Below are 15768 nucleotides of genomic sequence, written 5' to 3' on the forward strand. Positions count from 1 at the left end.
ATACCCGGGAGTTAGTATCATTTCAATCATTTCACTGCCTGACTTATAGTAGTAGCTGACAAGGTTTAAAATCACTAATAGCTAGGCACAGTCCTAAACTCTTTAGATTTTCCTATTTAATCATCATACAAACCCGTGAGGTGCATGCATATTACTACCTCCATTCCTCAGAGTGGAAACTGAGGTACGGAGAGATACTAAGTAACTTGGCTCAAGTCACCTGCTTTCGAGTTAATGAGTCGGGATTCTACTCCAGGCAGACTTCATAGCGTTTGTAGCATGGTACACAATAAATGGTGCCTGTTAATGAAAGGCCTCTACATCTGGCAGAGGGCAGAGTGGGAGGCTGTCAGAAAGAGGGAACTGCAAAAAGTGGCACAGGGAAGTGCTACCAAAACCTTTTAGTAGTCCATATTTTGGGTAACACGAACAATTTGTTGGTGCACAAAAAGCAGCCGCGCTGAGAATGAGCCCCGTGCGGTTGGTGCGCGTAAGCACGCACTGCCTGCGTTACTAGGAGAGATGACGGACGACGCCCACGCCACACGCCGCTCAGCTACCCCGTCGCAAGCGCCGGGATCGCTTCTTGGCGGATAAGCCAGTGACTGGCGGGAAGGTCTACGTGCAAGCGCACGCGGCACTCTCTGCCGATGGTCCGGGGACTTTCCCCTAGGCGGAAAGGTAAGGAACTAGTCCCTCGTTTGTAGCCTAGGAAACAGGCCTTCAGCACGAACTGCGGCTTTCGTTGTGCTCTGTGGCACTTTATAGCTCTACGAGAAAGTTAATCTTTTGATTAGGGTGAAGAAATTGGTGATGAGGGATATAAAAGAAAGCATTTTCAAGCATAACTTTTTTTAAAAAGCTTAGGTTTCTGGGAGCATTTTGACTAATAGAATACCTAAATCGGTGGAAAATGAACTAACTTAAGAAAGCCAGGAGTTGGTCTTATGCAAATATCCTATGGTCACGCCCCACACGATTGGGAGTGGCCTCACTGGGGGATCCGGCGCGCGGGATCCGCTCGGGTCGCGTGCGCGCCTGCGCACTAGGGAGGGAGGGCAACGGGCAAAGTCTGGGCACCAAGCTTGCCCGCTTGTGGGCCAGCAATGGCCGGCGCGGTTTCGTCCTCAGGTGTGCTGGGGCTGATGCTTATATCTGCGCTGCTTGGGGTTCTCGGAGAGCCCCCCAGCTCCGACTTCGGAACACACCCAGGTACCGTGGAGGGCTGCTGGAGGGAGGCTGGGACTGCAAGGGAGGAGTCCTCGCTCTGCTGACGAGTCTCTTCTCTCCCTCCGCAGGACACCGCGCCCAGGTCAGCCTTGGGGCCTCCGAACCCCGGCGGCGGTCGCCGCCCAAAGATCAGCGCGAGCGGGGCCGGGCGGGCGCGCTGCCTTTGGGGGCTCTGTACACTGCAGCTGTCGTGGCTTTTGTGCTGTACAAGTGTTTGCAGGTGCGGGACGGCAGTGGGTGGGGCTTTCCAGGGCCTGAATTTCCCGTGGGGGCGCTATAGTATCAAAAACAGGACTCCGCTTCCCTTCTGTCTATAAATTGCAGTCAGTAGTTTCTTGGCTTTCCCACGTTATAGGGTTCGAAGGATCCAGACAGGTAGTGGATAAGAAGGGCTCCTGGTAAATTGTAAATGAAGACCGTCACATTTACTTCTTCCACAATCCAATGAAGAGCGATCACTAAGTAAATAGTGGAGCTGGGATTTGAACCCAGCTGCTGTGTGTACTACGAAAGTGCAGTTCCTGGTGAGGATCCAGCCTTGGCAGCAGTTGATTGCTGCAGCCCCAGTGTGTCCAGAGTTCAAGACATCAGGCAGTCTCAGGTTCTCCTTGGGAAAGAGGCCCTGAAATATGAGCTGACAGTACATTTTGGTGGATTGAAACTGTTGAAATGGAAAGTAGCACCACCCAGGGCTGTATCTTTAGTCCTGATCCTATCACTCACTTGCATTAGAAAACAGGGCTGAACCAGTTTGGAGATTATATGAAACTAGAAGAGTTAGCTAGTAATCATCCCAAGTATACTTGACAGGCAAGGATGAGGATATGAATTTAATGATAAAATTTAGTAAGTTTTGGGGCTGGGATTGTAGCTTAGTGGGTGGAGCGTTTGCCTTGCATGTGTGAGGTACTGGGTTTGATCCTCAGCACCACTTAACAATAAATAAAATAAAGGTATTGTGTACGTCTACAACTAAAAAAAAAAAATTAACAAGGATAGATTAATGAGTTTTATTCTTGGGCCCAAGTACAGTGAGGAGAAAACAACTTAGCACCAGCACCTATAAAAGAGGCATTACAGTTGACTATTAAGTTCATTGTGTGATGTGGCAACCCACTTCCCAAATCAGTACACTGAACAAGTTATTGTGCTCCATCTGCACTACATGCTCAGTAAAGCAACTGGAGAAAAACATGTGAATGGAGCCCTGTCAGAAAAGATTTAAGATTTTATACCAGAAAAGATGGGAAGGAGGCAGGAGTGCAACCATTGTCTTCAGATTCCTGAGGGGCTATCATGTTGAAAATAAAGACATTATTTGGAAGGCTTTTGTCAGCATTATGGATATTCAAAGGAAAAATTTTTGACTTTGTGTATGAACTGATAACCAAAGCTTTATCAAACTGGAGAGGTTTGCTTATTCCTGGAGATAGTTCCACAGATAGAGCACATAGGGGGCATATTGATAGGTTGCTTCATGTCTCGGGTAAGAACCTGGACTAGAAATGAGATTCTCTAAGGTTAAAAATCCAATAGCTGGGACTGGGCTTGTGGCTCAGTGGTAAAGTGCTTGCCTAGCACATGTGAGGCACTGGGTTTGATCCTCAGCACCACAATAAAATAAAGTATTGTGTTCATTTACAACTGAGGAAAACAAATAAACAATAGCTTTCTACTGCAAATTCTCCTGTCCTTACTAGTTATGGGAGACTTAGGTGCTAGAGCAGAACTTTGTTGCTACTATATTGCCATTTTCTTCTCCCCCTACAGGGCAAAGATGATGCTGCAGTTTTCCAAGAGGAGAAAGACAAGGAGGAATCATTGCAGTCAGGTGGGTTAAGCATAAGTCTGTCCTTGGTGGTGATGGTGAGGAGACTGGGACAGCAGAATGGTTACTTAACTTTGCTCCCCTTTTCTCCCTAACCCTCAGAGAGGCATCTGGCCCAGTTGACACAACAGCTGACCCAGACAGAGCAGCACCTGAACAATCTAATGTCCCAGCTGGACCCCCTTTTTGAGTGGTAAGAATTTGTGGCAGGTGGGAGTCATGGAGACAGTTTGGGCAGCCCCTGAGTGAGTATTTCTGCAGTGTGACTACTTTGGTTGGAGCCCAGCGGGAGCTTCTGAACATGAAGCTACAGACCATCCACCAGCTTCTACAAGACTGCAAACCAGATAAAGGTGTGGAGGTCCCAGAACCAGGTAAAGGGTTGAGAGCTGAGTCTGGTGATGGGGAGATAGTCTCTGAAACTGGAACATGCTGATCTTTCCTTTCACAGAGGCCAGCATACCTTCTCCTGAGAACTTAAGAACAGAGGAGGATGAAGAGGCTGGTGACAGTCAGGACTGGGAAGAACCCATAAATTGGAGCACAGAGACTTCCTGGGAAGTAGAGCAGGGGCTAAGGAGAAGATACAGTAAGACTGTGACAAAGGAATCCAGATACAGCTCCAGCCAGGAAGAAAGGACAACAGCTGAAGGTTTAGTAAAATAAAGTCTATCCTTTAGTAAAATAAGTCTGCTTCTGTGCACTTTTTTCTCTCCCCGTTGGTCATACACCCATACTAGGTGCCTCAGGCCTCCTTGAAAAGCTTCCCTTATTAGGACAAAAGACACTGCCTTCCAGAGTGAGAGCAGAGAAGACAGAGGGAGCTCCAGTTCTTTTCCTTGTATTCCTGAGGCTACCAGCACACGAACCTTCAGGCCCCCCCCCCCCCCCCCCCCGCAAATCCCTTTTTTCATAGGTGAGACAGAAGAATCTTTCCAAAAACATTTATTAAAATCCAGTGGGAAAATAAATTATAGAAAACTATATACAACATAAAAACAGCCACCCTTAACAAAGCTGCATACCCATAGAGGGCATGAGCTTACCAGCCCCAAATCCCCTCATCTGTGTTGGAGGGTCTAGTTCAGCTGAGGTTGTTAGCTGATTTCCTGATTTTTGTCTGCAGTACTGGGGACTGGACCCAGGGGCGGTGTACCACAGAGCTACATTCCCAGTCCTTTTAATAATTTTGAGACAGGGTCTCTTGCTAAATTGCCCATGCTGGACTTGTACTTGTGATCCTCTCGAGTTGCTAGGATTATAAGCACCAGCCACCATGTCCCCAGCCTGGGTTCCTGATTCTTAAAATGATCCCTGTCAAACCAAGAAGGGTTCTGTACTTTTAGTGCTGAAGAAGATTCCTTTGTACTTCTGGCTCTGACCTATCCCTGAAGTATTCTGAGTTTTGAATTTGTAAGATTCCTCTAGTTCTTCTGGCTGCTGTGGAGAAAAAACAGTTCAGGTACTAACATGAGCACTCCATTTAGACACAGCCACCTGCAGGGTTGGGGGAGGTCCCAGGAGATATAGGAATGAGGTAGGATTAGACCTGTGATCCTGCTCATTTCAGTCCTGGGTCTTGTCACAGCACTCTTCTTGATAAAGACACAACACAACTCACCTGATAGCCAAAGTCAGACTGTGGTACCAGTGTGACAGCTCCTCCTGGTCTGTGGACATAAGCAGTAGCTTCTCACGGGGGAAGGACAACTAGGGAGAGACCACCTCTTAGTGCATGGCTCAGAAAGGTCCAGGCTGAAGCCCTTGCTATTCCATTGAGGTGATTTAGGACTGAGAACTATGAGGCTCAAGCCCCAGGTATTTCTCATATCCTCTCATTACTATGAAAAGGGACCCAGGTGAAGGAGATAAACAGGCCCAGTAGTGTTTGAGATATACTTTGGATCTAGGGTTCCTGCTATTACTTACACTGAGCAGTCCACCACAAGGGCCTCCTGAGTGGCCAAAGACCCTGCAGAGTTGACACTGGGCCATAGGATAGAGGGCTTTACAGGCAAAGGTGCCACTCTGCAGCAGGTGCAACTGGGGTCGAGGCTTGGCCATGAGGAGCACATCGGAGAAGAGAAAAAACATGCGAGGCCGAGGTTCCCCACTGGAAGGCACCACCAACAGCCACCCCTGGCGTAGGAACCAGCGTCCTGGGGGATGGGAGAGCTGTTATTTTGGTGCAGCTCCAGGATCCATGGGAATAGGAGGAAAGAGGTAGAGTTTGAGGGGCATGTGTGGGTTCTATAGAGGAAGAGATGATAGGCAAGAAGGATTTGAGGATTGAGATGAAAAAGTAAACAATCTACCTGAAGTAAGTCCCTTTGCCTGGCGTCCACTGAGCAGAGCCTGGATACGCCGGAGGTGCTGCTCATTCTTCTGTTTCTGACCAATGCTGTGGACTCTCTGGGCAGTCTCACTTATCAGCCGGGCAGCCCCTAGAATATAACACCTTCAACCTCAATGCTCACACACTTTTGACTTTGGGTGACTGATTGGTACCGGTGAAAGACAGGCTATGCTGGAGGGGACTGGGTCAGGGTTTAACTTCTTGAAGAAAAGGCAGGGCAATAAGGATATATTAATGGAAGCTAGGGACATACATTGTTGGAAATCAGAACCAGAAAAGGATACAAGAGCCAGCCTCCTGCCTGAGCTGAAAAGGAGCAAGAACTTACGTGTGAGCTGTTGATGGTCAGGACTATTGGGACCTGTATTTTCAGCCAAAGCAACAACCAGATTCTCATACCTGGAATTAACAGTGTAAGTCTACAAGGGGAAGTAGAGCCAGGCAAAATTCCCTTTGCCTCTGCTTGACACACAATCAGCCCCCATATATTCTTCAGTTGCAGGTCCAGGAAAGATCTGCTTCTGGCTACTGTATCCCCTTCTTTCATCTGGGATTTGGAACCTGGGCTCACACCATTTGGCCCGCTTCAATTCCACACTGAAGAGTCAAAGGCAGGCCACAGTCTGGAAGGCCAGGTCAGGATATAAAAGTTAATCAAACCTAGAAGGATGCTGCAGACAACCTATGAACCCTTAAACCCATTCCCAGGGACAGAGATTCTAGTGTAGGTTGGCCACTCATTTCAACAAACTTCTCCAGATAACTTGCCTCAGACCCTATTGCAGCCCCACTCACTTTACAGGGTTCCACAGTCTCAGACTATGGGTACTTGTGGGTTCACATGTACTCTTGTAAAAACTTCTTAGAAGAAATCTGGCTCAGGAGAGCCAGTAGGTTGGGATGACCCCATGACCTCCCCCAAAACTGAGGACAGCAGTTATACAGTCTCAAAGAGACTTGGTTGGAGTCGAGGGGAGTTCACTCACTGCTGCAGCCGCTGCAGAGGCAGAGGGAGCAGATCTTGAAGCTTAAGTCCCCCAAACTCAGGGCGACCTTCCTGAAGGTGCACAAACCTCCGAAAACGCTTGTTTTTCTTTAGTTGTTCCTAGAGTGAGGGGAAAATAATTGGCAACAAGAGAAGCCACTCCTTATATTGCATTCATCTGTGTACAAACCCCAGCCTTCAGTAACTGTGTGCTCTGTGCTCCTGAGAGAAACTTGGTCTCCCTAGGGGAAACTCGACACAGGCTAAGCACCCAGAGCTCTATAAATGCAGGGATTATGTGAATGAAGTTTGGTTTCTAGATGAAGAGAAAATGTGAGGGGCAAGCTAGACACTAGGGAAAAGGGATGGATTTGAGGTCATCTCCAGGTTACCTGTAGGGTGGTCTGGGACCTCTCCGCATTAGCTGCAAATTGGGTGTAGAGCTCCAGGTGGTGGCAGAAGCCTTCCAGCCCCTGTCCCCAGTGTCCTTCTTCCAGGTAGGGAAGCAGCATTCTGTGTGGGCAAAGGCAGTAAAAGGGAAGCCCAAGAACTACTCAAGGACTCCCTCACTTAATTCTCATAATTCTACCCCGAGGTAGTGCTATTAACCCATTTTACAGATGGAGAGGCTGGCAGGTTAAGGAATTGGGCCAAGGCTACAGGTGAGAAAATTGGCAGACCTGATTCGCTCTGACTCAAGACAGAGCTCCTTGCCAGAAGTTATGGCCCTCCCTCTTCTCGCGCCCCTTCCACTCACTGGCTGGCGCCGTAGATGAGCTCCCAGGACCCAAATAGGGCCTGGCGCTCGGGTGGTCGTAGAGTCCCCTTCGCTTTCAGGATCCCCAAGAAGTACTGTGGAAGGAGCGAATACAGGTGTCGGGAAGAATGGGCCAATGCAAGCTGCAGCCAGACAGACGCTTGCCTGACTCCCTATATGCAGAATCCAAGACCCACCATACTCGGGGTCGTCACCTAGCAGAGACCTTCCCACACCCTGGGCTCCCAACCCCACACGAGGAGGCCGCTCCGGGCCCGCACCGTGGCCACCAGCCCTAGTTGTTCCTGGTAACGCCGCTCGGTCTCGAGCAGCTCCCTGGCGGTGCAGGCGCGTTTCCGCTCCCACCGAGCACGCTGCTCCCGCACCGGGCACCGCGAGCTGGGATCTGGGATCTCCATTACTGTCCGAGGGTTGATGTTTCCGGCCGCAGCCCGCCGGAGATTCAAATTCCAACGCTTCCAGGGCGGGCCCCGGGTGGGATAGGGGAGGAGCTCTGAGGAATGAGCATGCGCAATGGCCATGGGCTCGCCTCGGCTCTCCTTTTCCTGTGGTCGCCCCAACACAAGGGCAACCCTGTAGGTGGGCGTGGACTGTGGCGGCAGCTGGATTTGCAGTCAGGACACTCAATAGGTGCAACCACTGGCAGAGCCTCATGTCTTTTTTTTTAAATCCCCTTTGGGGATTTTAGTCCCCTTTGGGTACCTGGGACTAATCTCAGGGACACTCGACTACTGAGCGACATCCCCAGCTCTATTTTGTATTTAGAGACATAGTCTGAGTTGCTTAGCACCTTGCTTTTGCTAAGGCTGGCTTTTAACTCGCGATCCTCCTGTCTCAGCCTCCCGAATCGCTGGGGTCACAGGTGGGCGCCACCCTGCCGGGCTAGCCTCAGTGTCTTATTTGTAGAATTGGGAATGGGACAGAATTGGAAATGGGACAATCATTACGGTATGTTCTGTCCTGGGCCCATGCCAGTCTACAGAAGGGGTTCAGTCATTCCCAATGTTTTCAACACCTTTCTGGCCCCTGAACAAACAAGTTTACAGATTTTAAGTTATTGTTTTATTCATTTCCTACTGGTCCAAAGCCTGACAGATTACTAGCTTCTGATGAGGCTGTCAATTAAGTGGTAGTTATGATTTGCTGTAATTTTGACCCAGGGCAAAAGCTTTGAGTTGATGGGTCCTTGCTGCCTTACCAAAAATGAAATGTACTTGGCCTGGTGTGGTGGCCCATGCCTGTAATTCCAGCAGCTGGGGAATCTGAGGCAGGAGTGTGGCAAATTTAAGGCCAGCCTCAGCAACTAAGAGAGACCCTGTCTCAAAATAAATAAATAAAATAAATTAAAAAAAAAAGAAAAGAGGGCGAGGGATGTATCTCAGTGATAAAATGCTCCTGGGTTCAATCCCCAGTACCTATAAAATAAAAAATAAACATAAAATGTACCTGGGCTGGGGATGCGGCTCAGTGTTAAAAGTGCTTGGCTGGGTTTGATCCTCAGCACACAAAAAATAGATAAAATAAAGTGTACTGGGCTGGGGTTGTGGCTCAGTGGTAGAGTGCTTGCCTAGCACATGTGAAGCACTGGGTTCGATCCTCAGCACCTCATAAAAATGAAAAAAAGATGTGTATGTCCACCTACAACTAAAAAACAAATACTTTTAAAAAATAATAAGGTGTACCAGCAGGGCTTGAGGCCTGAGGGTGAGGCAGGAGGATCTCTGTGAATTCCTGCCAGCCTAGGCAATTTCCTAAGACATTGTCTCAAAATAAAACTTATTTAAAAAACAGCTGGGATGTAGCTTAGCTGTAGAGTACTTGCCTGCCAAGTACAAGGCCCTGGGTTCAATTCAGTACAAAAAGAGTAATGATACAAGATTTAGTGTTATAAGATAATTATTGTACTATACATTTGTGTTTTGTGGGCCAGGTGTTTATCAGGGTGTAACGAGGATGGCTTGTTTATGTTAATTATGTTTGGGGCCTCAAATGCGGCAAAATGATTAAAATGGTTGGTGCTGGAATAAAAAAAATAGTAATGATAATAATAATAAATGTAGGGGCTGGGGTTGTGGCTCAGTGGTAGAGCGCTTGGCCCTGGGTTCGATCCTCAGCACCACATAAAAATAAATAAAATAAAGGTATTGTGTCCAACTACAACTAAAAAATAAAAAAGAAAATAGAGTGTTTCCTAATTTAAAAGAGCAATAATTCCTAAAAAATAAGTGGAACAATTTAAATCTATGAAAATAGAGGAAGGTAAAACACAAAACAACAAAGTTAAAAAAAAAAAACCTTAAAAAATAATAAATGTACCCAATTTTCCTAATTTAGTCTTTTGAAAAACTGGAAATAGCCATGTGGTAAATTGGCAATGCCATTTTGTTAGTATGTATGTATCAGCTCTTTTTTGTGGAGGTACTAGGTATTGAACCATAGGGTGCTTTACCACTGAGCTACTTCCAACCCCTTTATTTTTGATTTTGAGACAGGGCCTCGCTAAGTTGCTCAGAGCCTTGAACTTGTGATCCTCTTGCCTCAGCCTCCAGAGTGTATCAGACTAGTGGTTCCTAAATGCATCTTAATGACTATGTGGACAAATATATGTGCCAGAATGTCTGGCACAGTGTTTGTAACAACACTGTGTTTGTCACATTTTCAGGTTAAAGGCATGGACCTGGACATGTCTTTATGGGGGCCACTATTTAGTCTTGTACTTGGCAGGCAAGTACTCTACAGCTAAGCTACATCCCAGCTGTTTTTTAAATAAGTTTTATTTTGAGACAATGTCTTAGGAAATTTTAGGAAACCACCTAAAATGTCCAATGGAAAAGACCTGGTTAGAAAAATTATGGTATAGCCAGGTGCAGTAGCTTATTCCTATAATCCCAGCTATTTAGGAGGCTGAGGCAGGAAGATTACAAGTTTGAGGCTAGGCTCAACAACTTATTGAGAACCTCAAAATAAAAAAGTGTAGGGATGTAGCTCAATGGTAAGGAGCCCCTGGGTTCAATCCCCAGTGCTACCAAAACAACAACAACAAAACAAACAAACAAAAAATCCCCCAGCTATTTGAAGGAATAATATGAAAACATTAAAAATGATGTTTAAGGGGCTGGGGTTGTAGCTCAGTGGTAGAGCACTTGCCTTGCACATGTGAGGCACTGGGTTCGATCCTCAGCACCACATAAAAATAATAAAAAAGAAAACACTCATTATAAGTATATTGTTGAAGGGAAAAAGCAGGCTATAAAACTGGGTAACATATAAAAGGAAGACTAAATAATCAAAAGCTAATTGTGTTTTTAATCTCTGTGTGATCAGAGTGAAGATAATTTGGACAAAGATGTATTATGTACCTAACCTGTTCCAGACAGTGAATCACTAAGATTCAAGGTACAAATTCCCTCTTCACCTTCCAAGTATTCAGCTTTGAGCATGCCTTATTTATAATTAGAAAATACATTTCGAAGTAGGAAACAAAATGTTAAAGAGAGAAACTACCATTTTTGATTCTCAGGAATCTGGGCCCCAAGCCAAGAACCAGGGGATTGTCAGGGTTCTAAGCTCCCCTCCAGCTCTGATATTCTAAGAATTCTAAGAATGGGAAAATGCTGGGCTTGGACCAGGCAGGAACAACTTGAAGATCTTGGATGGAGAAAAGTTAAGAGTTTGGATCAGACTGTATCTTATGCTCAGGTCCCGTGGAAACTGGTGACAACATATGGTTACACTGTCTCAAATGAATGAGGCACAGTTCATACTAAAAGCTCAAGTATGGAAAAAGCCAGAGAATCCCATAGTCATCAGTATCACTGTGACCCCAGGTGATGAGAATAGAACATCATAATGCCTGGTGGAGGCAGTTGGTGACCAGTATGTTTGAGGATGCTGCCATTGTGACTGTGCTTAAGGGAGAGAATAGAGCCTACTGTGAGCTCAGGTGAGGGAATCATTCAACTCTGGAGGAAGGAGAGGGAAAAGCTGAGAAGACATACTGAGGACATTCTGTGCATCCACTCTAGTTCCACTACACTGACGATAGACTAAATAGTGGCCCCCATAAAGACATGTCACCTGAAAATGTGACATTCTTTGGAAAAAGGGTCTTTATAGATATGATTAAGGATCTTGAGATGAGATCATCTTGAATTATCTCAGTGGGCCCTAAATCCAAAAAGTGTGTTTGTATTGATACCCTGTGGGGCACACCTGTAATCCCAGCAGCTAGGGAGGCCGAGGCAGGAGGATTGCTAAGTTAGAGGCCAGCCTCAGCAACTAACCGAGGCAGCTTAGTGAGACTCTGTCTCAAAATAAAAAGGGCTGGGGATGTGGCTCAGTGATAAAGTGCCTCTGGGTTCAATTTCCAGCACCAATAAATAAATAAATGAATTAATAAAGTAAGTAAGTAAGTAAGTAAGTAAGTCACCCTGTAGAAAGACACAGCATCAGAGGCAGCTGCCACATGAAAGAGGTAGATAGATATTGCAGTATGCTGTATCCCGACCTGGGAAGATTCAGGACACAAGAATTTCAGGAGTTACTAATTAGAAAAAAAAAAAAAATTCTAGGAGCTCAAACCTGTTTTATGTTTGGCAGACTCCCATATGGTGTTATTGTCAGCCTCAAGCCCAGGAGTCATAAGAATCTAGAAGAGGCAAGGAAAGATTCCTCCCTGGAGGCTTCTTAAGGAGCCTGGCCCCATTAATACCTTAATTTTAGACTTCTGGCCTTCAGAACTGTGAAAGAATAAATTTCTGTTGTTTATACCTAGTTTTTGATAATTTTTTTGTTTGTTTTGTTTTTCTCAGATTTGGGGGATTGAACCCAGCGTCACTCTAACATTGAGTTACAACCCAGTTTCTATGTTTTAATTTGAACCAGGTTGTTGTTACATTGCTGAGGCTGTCCTTGAATTTATGATCCTTCAGCCTCAGCTTCCCAAGTAGCTGAGGTTAAGGTGCGCAAGACTATACCCAGCGAGTTTGTGGTAATTTGTTACAGAAGCCCTTATTACAGCCGCCCTAAGAAACTATTAATACAGATGGTGCAATGGGCCAGAACTACAGGTCAGCCTCAAAGCTCCAGAAAGGCTTTGACCTGTCTTTGTTCCCAATCCGTGGTTGGAGAAAAGGGATCTTTTTTCATTCTACCCTGTCAGCAAATATCTCCCTCCTCTGCAACCCTGAGCTAATCAGAAACACGTTTAAGTAACGTGTTCCTGAGTGTTTGACAACACAGATCCAGTTGACAGAAAACTTGGTCTTAAACAACTGCAGCGACTTCTGCACCAGGTGGGGACTACCCCAGTTGATTAGTCCTGAGTATGCTGTGTCCCCACCTGGGCAGATTCAGGACACAAGAATTCCAGGAGCTCAAACCTGTTTTAGTGTTTGGCAGACTCCCAGCTGTGAAGGTGTGATCCAGGATCAGAGTCCACATCTCCACCCAGGCCAGAGGAACAGTAACTAGAAAGGCAAGGGGGAGACGGAACCATAGGGAAGAGTGTTTGGAAAGTTAGTGAGCTGTAACAGAGAGAGAGTTCAGCACCTATAGGCAGATATGTGATCTGAAATACTCCACAGATAGTGGGGAGGGATGTACATAGAGATATGGGGTCATAGCTAATGCTTCAGAGAAGTATACGGAGAGATCCTGCCTAAAAAAGAAAAAGACTCAAATGTTCAGAATATTTGGAAAGAAAAATGAACAAAAGCTGACTCATGTTGGAGAAAGATGTCTAGTTACAGTCTCCAGTTAGCATGGTACTTTTACCATCTCTGCTCCCATAACCTCTCACACCTCAACTAAATTAGTTACCACATTCTGTCTTGCACAGGCCCATCCAATTCAGATCTTACCATTTGCCTTCCAGGTTTTGGCTGCCAAACAAGGTGCTGACAACATAGCTCACTACCCAGATTGCATGCTGGATCAGAATGCTACAGAATTGGAATATGACTTGGAATTTGGCTTTAGAAAGACAACCTAGAATTTTGGGCTGACTATCTCATAAGATGACCACTTGGAGAAGAGCTTTTATTTAGCCATACAAGTTTTGGGAACAATGAGAGTCACTCAGTCAAGGCAGATAATTTGGGGTGCCATAAAAAATGTGATGTCATCCTCCTGGGACAGCAGTGATTTGAAATACAAAGGTTATTGATGATGAGCTGAGGGGAAGGAAGACATCTCAGTCATTTTGGTATTTTTCAAGCACCTGGCAAGGTGATCTACCTAATAGTTACTGAATAAAAGATTGACTCAATCAAATACTGGACCCTGCCCTAATGGTACTTAAGGTTATTAGAGCAGATAAAATGTCATAAAATCACCCTAATATGAGTTAGATGGAGGGCAAGGTTATTATCAAAGGCGGGCAAAGAACTGTGGTAGCTCAGAGGCACTAGAGATCTCTTCTGGACTGGTGGTAGAAGGCTGGTGAAGGCTTCCTGGAGGAGTTGGCCTGTGAACTGAGTCTTGAGAAGAGATTTAGACAAAGGACACAGGGAGACAGTTTAACTCTATAGTTTAGCACAAGCACCAATGTGTCAGAACTGAAGCATTCAAATGGGGTTCTGAGGCTCCTCTATGCTAGGCATGACCCCTTTAGATAAGGAATCATGAGGACAATAGTGTTCCCAGGGAGGAGATGGGATAGTAGGGTACCCTGGATTAAGGGGCTGAAGCTGTATGCCAACATGATTAGAAATATTTCAATATACCTATACAACTATGCTGGTTCATGCTTGTTGAATGGCCCTAGATATGGACATGAAATGACTTGTCAGAGCCTTAGGGGCCTTTCTAAAATGTGAGCTACAGAACAATGAAGGCTGTTTTCTGTTCCATGCTGCATCCCTAGGGCTGTGAGCAATACCAGGAGGATTGGAGGAGGCTCAATAAATACTCATTAAATGGGCAAATTAGGAGGGCATTCTTTTTTTTTTTTTTTTTGTGGTGCTGGGGATTGAACCCAGGGCCTTGTGCATATGAGGTAAGCACTCTACCAACTGAGCTACATTCCCAGCCCTAGGAGACCATTCTTGATGTCCTTTCACTCTTCTACCTCATCCTCTTACATCCAATTTCCCCCTCCAATTTACGGTTGGGACTTACTCAACATAACATAATTGGCCACTCTCTTGCTCAAAATATTTTATGCCTACCCCTTTTTTTCAGACTACCATTATCCCCATTAAAAAAAAAAGAAATCAATTGGACTGCTACTTCTTCCTCTTCAAAGTCCTGATCAAATTTTACCTACTTATTACTTTCTGAGGCAGAAGGACTCTCTCTCCCCCAAAATATGAGAGTACTTGCCCTTGCTCACTGGACAGTGAGCTTCTTAAAGAGGGGATTCTCTTATTCATTTCCAGACACCCAGTCCAAAGCCCAGTGCTTGACATATAGTAGGTGTTAAATAAATAGCAAATGCAACAGTGAATGGCATTGGTTGGAAATGTAGCTCAGTGGAGGAGTGCTTGCCTATTACAGAGGATGTTCTGGGTTTTATCTCCAGCACAGCAAAACAAACAAACAAAAAGTCTTCAGTGAATGGCATTAAAGGCAATGAGAACTAGATTTAAAAAGGTGGTAAACAGTTTGGAGCAAAAAAAAAAAATAAAATAAACTAGGCATGGTGGCACATGTCCATAATCCCAGCAACTCAGAAGGCTGAGGCAGGAGGATTAAGTGCAAAGCCAGCCTCAGCAACTAAGCAAGGCCCTAAGCAACTCAGTGAGACCCTGTCTCAAAATAAAAAAATAAAAGGGCTGGGGATGTGGCTCAGTGTTAAATACCTGTTGGGTTCAATAGCCAGTATCCAAAAAAAAAAAAAATAGAAAAGGGGAAGAAAAAATGAATAGTTTGAGTTAGATGTGGTGGTGCATGTCTAAAATCCCAGCAAGTCAAAAAATAGGAGGATCACAAATTTAAGGCCAAGCTTGGACAATTTAGCAATACTCTATCTCAAAATAAAAAAATACAAAGTACTAGGAATGTAGTTCTCAGTGGTAAAGCACTCCTGATTTCAATCCCGCATACCAAAAAAAAAAAAAAAAATTGGGGGTTAGGAGTTTAGCTCAGTGGTAGAGCACTTGTCTCCCATGAGGCCTTTGGTTCTATCCCTAGCAACACACACACACACACACACACACACACACACACACTATCCCCAGCACCACACACACACGCACACACACACACACACACGAAATCCACAGCACCACACACACAAACACACTATCCCCAACTCCACACACACACATGCACACACACACACTATCCCCAGCACCACACACACACACACACACTCACACACACACACATACACATACACATGAAAAAAAAACAAAAAAAGGGGGGAAAGGAGTTTATGAAAATGAATGGTTTAATTTGGAGTATGAGGAAGAGTGGGAGGAGATAAGATGGAAAGATCTCTTAGGAAAGGTTTTGAAGGGACATGCAAGCGAGAAGGAGAAAATGGGCATACTTTGGTAAGCAGTGAGAAACCAATGAAGGTTTTTGAGCAGGTGGAAAGATGAAAACAAGGTAAATTTAGTTTAAACCCACCAGAATTTCTTTCAGAC

The 15768-nt window shown here is 45.4% G+C and overlaps 2 protein-coding genes across 5 annotated transcripts; one reads left to right on the top strand and one right to left on the bottom strand.

Moving 5' to 3' along the window:
- The first annotated feature begins 1033 nt into the window (after nt 1-1033).
- On the top strand, nt 1034-3746 carry Ccdc107 (coiled-coil domain containing 107). 3 transcript variants are annotated; one of them, XM_027930943.2, is made up of 6 exons: nt 1034-1212; nt 1299-1450; nt 3001-3061; nt 3161-3251; nt 3320-3411; nt 3510-3746. In XM_027930943.2, exons 1-6 carry the CDS (start codon nt 1107-1109, stop codon nt 3722-3724), a joined length of 717 nt encoding a protein of 238 aa, XP_027786744.1. In that variant the 5' UTR covers nt 1034-1106; the 3' UTR covers nt 3725-3746. The 3 variants fall into 3 exon arrangements, with proteins under 3 accessions (XP_027786744.1, XP_027786742.1, XP_027786745.1); XM_027930941.3 differs by having other exon boundaries at nt 1036-1212; nt 3320-3432; XM_027930944.3 differs by having other exon boundaries at nt 1036-1212; nt 1299-1312; nt 3320-3432.
- Nucleotides 3747-3985: 239 nt separating this feature from the next.
- On the bottom strand, nt 3986-7643 carry Arhgef39 (Rho guanine nucleotide exchange factor 39). Of its 2 annotated transcripts, none has more exons than XM_027931086.2 (9): nt 7438-7643; nt 7157-7251; nt 6792-6912; nt 6401-6519; nt 5743-5813; nt 5374-5502; nt 4988-5217; nt 4680-4768; nt 3986-4495 (listed from the first exon to the last, which is right to left on the bottom strand). In XM_027931086.2, the coding sequence occupies exons 1-9, from the start codon at nt 7573-7575 to the stop codon at nt 4483-4485; spliced, it is 1005 nt and encodes a 334-aa protein (XP_027786887.1). In that variant the 5' UTR covers nt 7576-7643; the 3' UTR covers nt 3986-4482. The 2 variants fall into 2 exon arrangements, with proteins under 2 accessions (XP_027786887.1, XP_027786886.1); XM_027931085.2 differs by having other exon boundaries at nt 3986-4498.
- Nucleotides 7644-15768: the final 8125 nt, after the last annotated feature.

Source organism: Marmota flaviventris, chromosome 13, assembly GCF_047511675.1.
Source record: "Marmota flaviventris isolate mMarFla1 chromosome 13, mMarFla1.hap1, whole genome shotgun sequence".
NCBI classification, from domain to species: domain Eukaryota; kingdom Metazoa; phylum Chordata; class Mammalia; order Rodentia; family Sciuridae; genus Marmota; species Marmota flaviventris.